Source organism: Pituophis catenifer, unplaced genomic scaffold (assembly GCF_029215685.1).
Source record: "Pituophis catenifer annectens isolate HBS135680 unplaced genomic scaffold, rPitCat1.0.hap2 SCAF_7, whole genome shotgun sequence".
Lineage (NCBI taxonomy): Eukaryota > Metazoa > Chordata > Lepidosauria > Squamata > Colubridae > Pituophis > Pituophis catenifer.
In genome coordinates, this window is record NW_027256887.1 from 60,870,937 (window position 1) to 60,882,752 (window position 11,816).

Here is an 11,816-nt window from a genome sequence, read left to right on the forward strand (position 1 = left end):
TGCACAATTGTTCTGTCCAAAAATCCAAATTAGTTTGACTGCAATTTTATAAAATATTGGGTTTACATTAGTTTCTTATGTTTTCCATTTGTATATTGTGTTTATACAGTATGTGTGAAGAAGTTGTTGCAATCTGACTATTTCATCTAATATCACTATAAATTTAGTGACTTAGTCATCATTATAAAGATTTCTAGGTACTTAAAAACCTTGCACAAAGAAACATAGGCACTTTCTTTTATCTGTAGCATGCATGAACTTTTATTTTGTTTTCTATTATTTTTGTTATTATTATCAAGCTTTATTTTAAGTCACTGTATAACTTGGCAGTAAGGGAAACCTAGGTAATTAAAATGATTAACCACTAACTTCTAATTCCAGGTACTGTTTTGAATCCATCAGAAAGAAAACCGCTCCCTTTGCAAAAGTGGGATTCAGGCAGAAAATCGAATAATTCAGTTGTTTCCAGAGTTATGCTGAAATCTTCTCCAAAGAGGCCATCAAGCTTAAATAGTCATCAAGTTGCCACAACTTTGCTTGATCTTTGGTCATCCAGTCCAGAGGAATTTGTCACTATTAACAAACAGCAAGTCCCTAAGTCTGATTTGGCTTGTTGTCACACCAGGGCCTCTGTTGAGACCATTTATAAATCTCCCACCTTTCAAACCTTTGATCCTCTAGGAACCCCTATGACAAATACCCTGAAAGCCTCTCCAGCAACTCAGCAGTACTGTGGGCCTAATGTAGCTAACTTACGAAATCTCCACTTTTTAACACCAAGCATTGTAGAGGCAGTTGGTTTGAGTGGTGATCCCGCCCCCAGACCAGGTGAGTTTCTCATTTCCATGTTTAATTATAGGTTTTTGGCTCCCAGTCTTGCTTTTTAGTTTTCCAAAACTGTCATGCTTTTAAAATATACTAGAAAGTCGGCTTTCATTCTATATACATTTTAAAATAATGCTTTGGTTACTTAGCCCTTATGATATTTATTTTATAATATCATATTTGTATAAAGATAGTCCTCATTTATTGATCACAATAGAGACTTAAAACTTTGTTTTATAAATGGCACACTTGTTAAGTGCAATGTCATGTAACTGTCAATTCTGGCTGTGGTTGTTAAGCAAGTCACCAGTGGTTGTTAAGCATATCACAAATGCACAACTTGCAACTTCCTGCTGGCTTCTCCCTTAACTTTGCTGGTCAGAAGCCTGTGTAGATTGCAAACAGCAATTGTGTGATCACAGATGCTGTAACTGTCATAAATTTATGCTGGTTGTCAAGTATCTGAATCCCAGTCATGTGATTCTGGGGATGCTACTACAGCTGCAACTTTGAGGACCAGCTGTAAGTCTCATTTCTCAGCACCTTTGTAATTTCAAATGATCACTGAATGGTTGGTAAGTGAGAACTACCTCTAGTTAGATTTTTTGTTTTATTAGTCTCCAGCTAAGAATTCCTTTCAGTAACAAAAATGAGCTACAATACCACAAACTTGTAAATTACCAAAATCTGGAGTACCATGGCAACACGCAGGTATAGAAAACTGCTGAGATTTTGTGGTCATCTGAATTTTTGCAGTACAGATGTAGAACCACTTTCAGCTACATTACAGATGATTTTTTTTTTTAAAAGTCAGTTCTTGAGTATTGCTGATGTAGTGGGAAGCCTAAAAACAGATCTTTCAGAGCTAGGATTCATTTTGGCAGTGTTTTCTAATTTTCTGCTCCTCTATTAGCTTGTGAATAGTAGTGAAAGTTGTGAAACTACTTGAGCACCTATGACTTGAGGAAGGACTTAATAATAATAGTAGGATACTACCATAACTTTTCAAGGAATGGTTTTAGGACTATGTAGTTGTGAATTCCTTGTGTAGTGGATGAACTAACATCTTAGTTAAATGATAATTTCAATCATACCATATAATATTTATATATATAATTGTCTTTAATTCTGCTTTTATTTTGGGTAGGACAGGGATTAATGACATTGTCTGTATAGATCCTAACCTTTTTGCCATCGCGTGCCAGGAGAGGGAAGGCGGGGGAGGTTCATGAGCGTGCGTGCCCACACCCATAATTCTATGTACCCTGCCCTGCGCATGTGCATGCAAACTACCCCCCCCCGCTTCTGGCATGCGATGGCCCAGTAGGCCTATTTTTCTTTCTTACCTGGCTCCAGATCCTCTTTATGTATCTGGGAAGGGCGAAAACAGCCTTTCCCACTCCCTTGGAGGCCTGAAAGGGCCCATTTCTCAACTCCTGGTGGGACAGGAAGTGACGTTTTTTGCTGTCCTCAGCCTCCAGAGCCTCTTTTAGGAGTCTCTGGAGGCTGGGGACAGCAAAAAACGTCACTTCCTGTCCCACCAGGAGTTGGGAAATGGGCCCTTTCAGGCCTCTGGAGGGCCTCCGAGGGAGTGGGAAAGGCTGTTTTCGCCCTTCCCAGATGCATAAAGAGGAAAACGGGTCTTCCCCACCCCCACCAGGCCCTCCGGAGGCAGGAAACAGCTTGTTTCCCTACTTCTGGTGCGCCCAGAAGGCCTGAAAATCAGCTGGCCGGCGTGCACATGCGTGCCAGAGCTGAGCTGACATGCCCACTGATATGGCTATGTGTGCCACCTGTGGCACGCATGCCATAAGTTCGCCAACCTGGGTATAGATGGTATATAGAATAACTCTTAAATCTTATTTTTAAGGGAGGAAACCATAAGAGTCCTGTTTTCTTTGACATAATTCAGTATTGATCCTTGGTGACCAGATAAGCAGATTTTCTCCATGATGGTCTGTCCCTACCTTGGACTTTGAGATCTTTCAATAGTGCTCTCATCACCACCATAACTGAGTCCATCCACCTTTGGTCCTCTTTTTTCCTTCCATCTGTCCCAGCATTAGAGCCTTCTCCAGAGAGCTAGATCTTTGCATAATGTCTCCAAAATAAACATATTTGACCCTGCTATGTGTACCTTGAGTGAGAACTCTTGGTTGATTTATTCAATGATCCATTTGTTTGTTTTCTTGGCTGTCCAAGGTGTTCTCAGGAGTCTTCTCAAACAAAGTTCAAAAAGGTCAATATTCTTCCTATCTGGCTTCTTCAAAGTCCATTGTTCACATTATTTTGAACTTTATAGGGACAGATATATCATGGCATCTGAATATCTTTTCAAGGGGTTAAGGTTGCTCTTGCTCTTGGCTGCTCTTTCACGTGCTAGTTTGCAGCTCATTTCCTGACTGCTTGTTCCTTATTTATTTTTGATGGTTGATCCTAAAAGTCAGATCACTTCTATATTTTCATTGTCAACTCAAAGCAGAGTTTTGATTTTTATTAGGATTTATTAAAAATATTAGGATTTTTAATTAATTTCCCAGAGTAATGTTTATTGGTAACATTTTTAACTTCTCTCAGTTGGCAACAATTGTTTATTTGACTTTTGATATAGTAATGTTGTAAAGCATTGAACACCATTTGGAGGAGGATGTAAGGACGAGTATTAGTTATTCACTTTACAAATTTAATATAATATTCAAAGCCATCTTAGCGCCCCCCCTCCCATTCATTGACTCCAAACTCTAAAGTGACCTACTGTAGGTACATTTTTGCACATGTAGAAGGTTTTAAATTAGGAATTAGATATGGCTGCAGAGCCTGAACACTTCCAGGCATTTTATAGTCAATATATTGCTATTTCAAAAGAAATTCCCAGATAGTTTCTTCAACATACCTGTTCAATAATACAAACAGATATGCCCCTTGCATCTCAAGATTATCCATTGATGATAAAAAATATAAAAATGTAAATATTTTAAATCCCATATTCTATTGTTTTAACTTAATTGTGGGGACCTTGGTGCTCTCTAAGCTTGGTTGTTTTCCTGCAGATGTTTCATTATCCAAACTAGGTAACATAACCTACCAAGCTCAGACAGCACCAAGGACCCCTCATTTCAACACTGAGCTACAAATATTCTTCTTTATTGGTAGCTTAATTGTGTTGTTTATTTTATATAGTGTATTGTAAATTAAGGCATTTAGATTTATAATTAACAAAACATTAAGTGTTAAATATGAATACATAGTTTTGGCAAACAATGACCTTTTTTTCTATCAATATATATATGTATATATTTTTTTAGATTCTGCCAGCTCCATGGGAACAACTTCTTCCTTTTCTACTTTCTCCATCTCATCCCCAGAATCAGCCGTACCAAACAACACCCCTCAGCCCTATTCTGTTGCACCCCATGGACCCTCCTACTTGCCTTCACCACATGGATTACCTTCTGTTTTCTTTAAAGATCTCAAGGAACGGATTGCACATTCTTTTTCTCCTTGCCCAGTATCTGATGTAGATGACAGTGCTAGCATTTTAAGCCTACTACCTGATAATTCAAAATGTTCTGTTGAGAAAAATGATAGCTTTAGGAGCAGAACTTGTGCTGCTGGTGAAAGCTGGGCAAACAATTTAGTGGAGGAAGTACCTGCTGGATCTAATCCTGTACCTCCAGCCACAAATCTTCCTCCTGACTCAGATCTTTTTCCTTTGAGTGCTGAGGAAAAAAATATGACCATTTTGGAAGAAATAAAAAATGCTGTTTGTGGACTAAGAGGGGACTTCTGCAGTGTGGCACAGGAGTTACGTACTATAGGTAGTGAATTGGCAAATATGGTAGTTTCCGTTCAAAATATGAACCAATTTTTTGCAACTCCCCAAACTGCTAAAGATGACCATACGAAAATATAGAACTCAAACTGGCTCACAATGAGGTAGTATAAGATGAGTTATATATTCTATTTTACTAATGTGCTTGACATATTTTGGAATTTACTTGCACAAAAGTAAATGTCTTTATATATGTATATATATATATGTACACACACACACACACACACAAATATATGTACCTATTATATTTTTGCTGTGGGAAATAAATTGTGATTTACATCTTATTTTTTGCAGTGGTTTTCATTTTTTAAAAACAACTCCTTGGATATATCTCTAAGGTAGTCTAAAACAAGGTATTCATCTTTTTCTGCATGAATGTCTCTAAGTGTTCCTCAAAGGAGTAATTAGGATTAATTAGACTGAGCAGTCATTTATATTGTGAGCACTACCTTTCTATGTTATGCCCCAATCAGGGGGCCTAATGCAGTACACACAAATGGTTGGTCAAATTTATGAGATTTATTGTTGATAGATCTATCATCTGTCTGTCTGTCTGTCTCTCCCCATCTCTCCATTATCGCTCCATCGCTCCATATCTCCTTCCCTCCCTCCCTCCCTCTCTCTCGTATATCATCTCTCTCTCTCTCTCTCTCTCTCTCTCTCTCTCTCTCTCTCTCTCTCTCTCTCTCTCTCTCATCAATCATCTAGCTTCTATCATCTATCCATCTATTTAAAAGATTTATATGGCCATTTAGTTGCCTTCTCTTAATTCTCTGTTTTTAACTATGTTGTTTTTATTTTATTCTTTATTGTTACATTCAGTTGTATTTGCTGCCCAGAGTCATCGTATGAAATGAATGACAATATAAATGGATATATAATTAATGGATTACAAATGAATTAATAATCAACTAATACTTCTTGTTTGGACCCAAATGTCACAATCCATGGAACTTGCTGTCCATCCTCTATAGATTCTTCCTTTGTTATCTCAGCAAGGTGAAAATGTATGTTTTCACAGTTAGTCAGTTGCCTTGAAAATCCTTTGAAAAGGTCTCAAGGAAGTATGTGTCTACAAACCATTCTCTCACCAAAAAGAGAAAATAAAAGCAAATTATTTCTCAGCATCCTCATCTATCTAACATTGATCTATCTGCTGCTAGCCCAATAGATACCATGCATAATTAGAGTAACCAAGTGGAATGTGAAGTGGGAAAGACAGCTTCTTTGGAAATTGCTGTTTTATATCGGATTTTTGAAAAAAGAGGGAATTGGGAGAAGTAAGGCTGATAAAGAGCTCTCCCATATGAATAGAACTTTACTGCTATATTGGCATGGTGATTTAAATCCACAAAAGATAAAATCGGAACAATAAACCTGCAAAGCTGTAAAGGAAATTGAAAGTTCAAAGTGAAGTAATCTTATTTGTACCCATCTCACTGGGACATTTCCTTAAGAAAATGAAAATATTTTTGAATGTCTCAACAGATTTTTAACTCCAACAATAGTAAAGGAGGAGGAGGAGGAATCACTAGTGCAGAAATACTTCTATGTATGGTCATGTAAAGGTGCATGCATGACCTTTTTGTAATAAGAAAACTCTCTGATTTCAAATTTTCTATTCCCCCCCCAAATATTTAACAGTTAATTTTAAGGCAATCATATTATCAATATTATTAATGAGAACAGCATCAACATGTTGATTTTCTATCTTGATTGAAATTTTATATTGGTTTATATTTGTATGTATGTATGTGTATATAAATATATATATATATATATATATATATATATATATATATATATATATATATATATATACACACACACACACACACACACACACACACACACACACACACATAACACATTAAAACATTATTTTTGAAATATCATTTTTTCCCTTAAAGGACAGAAATGACTTGTATAAAATGGAATATATCTTTTGCATTCTTAACTTCTGAAATACATTATGTAGATGAGAGCATTTTTCAGAGTTCAAAGTAAGCTCTCTGCTTAGTTGGTTGGGATTGTAATCATGTTCTAAGAATTATTAGAAATTTACAAATGAGTAACAATCAGACAAATATCTATATTTGGATGTGAAAAGTTTACATTATAATTTTATATTTGGTTAAAAAGTATTTTCATCATGGATTAAAAGCAACTTCTTTTCTGATTCAACTCTGCCAGCTATTTGTATAATGTGTAGTCTCATTAACTTGTCAGAGGCAATGTAAAGTATATGATGAATGTTTATCATTAATTGAGTGTTGCTTGTCAGTTGCTTGCATGAATGTTTATTTACTTCTAAATGAAAGTATCATCAGGGGAAGTTGTTGACTGCCTCATGTTTAATGTGTTTCCATGAAGTTATCTATTTTCAACTAAGCAGAACAAAACGCTGACAAAATTGAGCTTTTCCTGATGCTACAAGAATAAATGCTATTAAATACATATATGATATATATTTTCAAGCATGCATGCCAAACAATTGCCATGTATGACTTGAGAGAAGGATAAAAAATAACTGAGCTTTGAAACAGGCTCCTTAATGATGTTTTCTGGGCGCCTGTGATCTTGGAAATGGAAGAATCCACAGAAAACTTTTTTTTCTTTTTTTTTACTGAAAATGGTTTAATTTTGTACCTTTATAGATGGGGACAGTGCAAACTCTCATAAAGTATTTGAATACTGTGTCTGAAGCAAAGCAGGCTGAAGGGATAGTTTCATTAATTTAAGGATGCTATTTATTTATTTATTTATTTATTTATTTATTTATTTATTTATTTATTTATTTATTGGTTTGATTTATATGCCGCCCTTTTCCAAAGACTCAGGGCGGCTTACAATGCGTTAAGCAATAGCCTTCATACTTTTGTATATACCTGCTTTCGCCACCCCCCCAGGCGGTGTTCTTTTTTATACAAAGTCAGCTTATTGCCCCCACAAAGCGGGTCCTCATTTTACCTACCTCGAAAGGATGGAAGGCTGAGTCAACCTTGAGCCTGGTGAGATTTGAACTTGTAGTAATTGCAGGCAGCTGGTGTGACTTAACAGTGCTTTAGTCTGCTGCGCCACCAAGGCTCATTTAAAAGTCATTTGGGAGACTCTCAGAGTTTGATATAAAATGGGGTGGGGAATGGCTATATACCAGTGGTGGGTTGCCCCCGGTTTGCACCAATTCTATAGAATCAGTGGTAAAACCAGTGGGAGGCTCCGCCCACTGACCCCGATGTCATCAGAATGCTTCTGTGCATGCACAGAAGCTTCTGCGCATGTGCAGAAGAGCGTGCGAGTAAAGCGCGTGCGTGCGGCCCCGTTGCGAACTGGTAGTAAAGGTAAGTAGAACCCACCCCTGTTATATACATATTTTAAATAAATAAATAAATATATTTTTTCTATTGGACAGAAATATATATGAATTCAGCTGGTCATTCACAGGTTTCAAAAGGCTCAGTGCTGTCTCTTTCTATCAGAATAGACATTAATTAGGGACTTCTATACTGCTATGCTGTCCATTCTCCAGCTGTTCAGATCTCACTTTGCAATAGCTTGCTGTTGTTTAAAAAAAAATAATCCCCCAGCAATTGAACACATTGTTGAAAATTAACAACTCCTCTCTCCATTTGGCAAAAGACAGGTTGCCTTCTGTGGATGTCATGCTCGCTTGTTTTTGCCTTGTTGCCATTCTTTTTTCAAAGAAGCTTAGTATGAAAAAAAGGATGCATTCTGATTCTAAAATGATAAGTGCAGAAATTTTGTTTCTGTAACTGATAAACATAAGCTAATCTGAGAGTTGTCAGAACTGTTTTATTGAACATATAATGACAGTAATTTCTTCATTGTTCCACAGTCATAATGAACTGTTTTTCAAAAGCTTGCTGTTTTAACTGACTGGCTCTTGCTGAATTTCAGACCATTGCAATTTCAGTTCTGTTGTCATGGTTGATCTGTCTTAAAACTGGGGTATGATAACAATCAGAAGCAACTATGACTAAGGGGAAAAATTTACTTGTAATTTTACAGTTGACCTGGTATTTGATATAACATATTAATGTTTGTGCATGTTTTGTGTAAATAATTTTATTTACTACATTTTATTGAAAAATAATGATTTTTCTGAGTGAAAACAGATCATTAGAAATAACTCATTATTTCTAATTCAGAATGATTGAATTCATATGTAAATCAAGACAAAAAACCCCCCATAAAACAAAGTATCACACCCAATGATCATCTGGCTAATATATAGTTATGTCATATCTAATGACAATGGTAGATCTCTATTGTCATTAGATATATGGAATCTATAAAAATGCAAAGAATTAGTACACATAAAGTAACACATTGTTCAAACTTTCACTTGTCACATGGTTTCATAGCATCCATATATTTTCTAAATGTTTATTGAATATAAAATCCCCAAAACCAGAAGAGATTTGGAACAAATTGGTAGGTGGGAGAAGCCAGAAAAGTAAAGATTAATTTGAAAATCAGCTGGAGCCAAGCAGAGACTATAGAGAAAAAAAATTATAGGAAAAAAATTCTCTTTGGGAGATGCAATCATTCAATGGCTTCATATATCTTGACTCTAAGCCCCCTCCCAATTATTCTTGGTCATGTGACCAGAACATATGCATCTGGCTCTGAAATTCCCACTGCATGTATAAATACAAAACATGTAACGTGTACAGAAAAAATAGAAATATTTATTTCTACAATTTATAGGCCACCTGACTTACAGTTAAAATTTTTAAAAAGGATAAAAAACACAAAAAAAGAATCATGTACCATGTCCAGACCAATATAAAACCAAGAACAGCCTGTCAAACAGAAGCGTGGTCTTTGCTGTGTTCCGGAACCTATAAGAATAATCAGTTTCCTGAACTTCATTGAGTTGGGAGACATTTGGACCTCTGGACAGTAACATTCCAGAGGGCAGGCAGCTCAACAGAGAATGCATGCTTCCTGGCTCCACAAGATGACAATGGAGTGTGTCCACACCACCCGATTGCACTGGCAGACAAAAACAATTGGAGATAGGGAATCCTTAAAATAGCCAGGTCTTATGCCACATAGGACTTTAAAGATGGTATCCAGCACCTTGATTTGTCCCTGGAAATAAATTGATAACTAGTGCAAATTACAGAACAGTGAGGTCACAAGGGGGCAAGCTCAATGCTGCCTGCACCACCAGATTCTCTACCAGTTGCAGCTTCTGAACAATCTTCATGGACAGTCCCAGAGTGAGTTACAGAGTAGAGTGAGTTGCAATAATTCAATGTGAAGTGAGCAGTGCATGAATGGTTATCTGAAGTAGCTCCCAGTGCATACTGGCATATCAGGTGTGCTTGTGCAACCTTCCTCTTGGCCAGAACTGCCACCTGCTCTTTGAGCACAAGCTATGTGTCCACAATGACCCCAAAGTTGCACACCACAGTTAATGGGGAAGTGCAGCTCCTTCCAAGACCAAGGATGGAAGATCTCCAGAACCAGGGGTGTGGGGGACTGAATCCTGGTCTTCTCAGTATTGAATCAAAGCCTGTTTCTCCCCATCCAGACTCACATAGCATCCAGTCCTGGGACAGATTTTTATCATTGTCATTTAGTTGTCTCAGCACCGAGATGTACAATTGGATATGATTAGCATACTGATGATGATACCTGATCTATAACCGATGGATAACCTGTAGAAAAAACATGTAAACATGTAGAAAAAAACAAAACTTCCAGAAATTATATTTGATATGCCTTCCCTTTCTTGTCATTCTTTCCAACCCAGTGGAATCTTGAAAGTAAGTAAAGGAACTCAGGAGTCTATTGTCTTTCAGGTCAATCATTCTCTGTAAAGTGAAGATAATGGGACCAAATTTGGAATAGGGAGAGAAGTTACAAGAGAAAGATTATTTTCTGGTCACTTGCCCTAAAGCAGTGTTATTGCAATCTTCTTGTGCTTCTTGGTGCATATTTGCCCAGGAACACTGTTATCATTCTAAGCCCTTAGAATCCTAAGGGATAACACACATCACACCTACCCACAACACAGAGATACACACACACACACACACACACACACACACACAGAGAGAGAGAGAGACACACACAGTGCAATAGCTTCAGGAGGAAGGAATGGAAAGAATTCCAGAAGTCAGAAGTTCTTATGCTTAGCTTGTTTATTATACCTTCTTTAAAAATATAATAACTAATTAAAATCATCATCTTTGTGTTTATTTTTTCATCTCAGTTTTGAAAGGTTAAGTATACTAGATGTGTTACTTTATAAATGGAAATAAGCTATTCATTTTTAAGTTGTAGACATGTTGTAGCCAATATTTTGTTTAATTTTTGTTCTATTACAATTTTTTAACTTTTAACTTCATATGTTTCTTTGCCACTGGCATCTGAGAAGTGTAACATTCCAAAATGGAGAAATGAAATACAGCATACAATTAAAATGAAAAAGCCAGCCCCTTGAATCTGAATTAAACATGCTTGATTCAAATAAATATTGATATTAAAATTAAATGGCTGAGTTGTTTTTAAACTGCATATTATGAATTCAGTGAGGGAAAATTGTAATTTTTATGTTGATGTCACAAGAAACTCCCTGATTTTCCACAAAAAATATAAATAAATAAATATTGATAGATTCACATCTTTACTATATGTAAATGACAAGAAACCTGGTTTAAAGTTATATTTTCATCCTAAATTCACAACCTGAGCTGTTGGGTTTTTTACATATTATTCAGCCTGATGCAAAAAGGATTACTATAAGAGTAGGCACATCTCTAAGAAACCATGCATCTTTGTTATGATGTGGCTCTCAGCTCATAATCTTGTTACTCCCTTCAAAAGTATTATTTCAGCAGGTTCTGACCAGTTCTGGAGAACTGGTAGCAGAAATTTTGAGTAGTTTGGAGAACCGGTAAATACCACCTCTGACTGGCCCCGCCCCCATCTATTCTCTGTCTCCCGAGTCCCAACTGATCGGGAGGAAATGGGGATTTTGCACTAACCTTCCCTGGAGTGGGGAGGGAATGGAGATTTTACAGTATCCTTTGCCTACCACTCTCACAAAGCCACGCCCACCAAGCCACTCCCACCAGCCATGCCATGCCCACCAAGCCATGCCCACAGAACTGGTAGTAAA

General features: G+C 36.8%; 1 protein-coding gene across 1 annotated transcript in view; it reads left to right on the top strand.

Annotated features, from left to right (window-relative positions):
• ENTHD1 (ENTH domain containing 1) overlaps positions 1–4,738 on the top strand; it is a 40,970-nt gene extending 36,232 nt beyond the window's left edge. The window contains exons 5-6 of the mRNA XM_070947855.1: positions 382–828; positions 4,131–4,738. Coding sequence (XP_070803956.1) covers positions 382–828; positions 4,131–4,738 — 1,055 coding nt within the window. The remainder of the gene's footprint in view (positions 1–381; positions 829–4,130) is intronic.
• Positions 4,739–11,816: the final 7,078 nt, after the last annotated feature.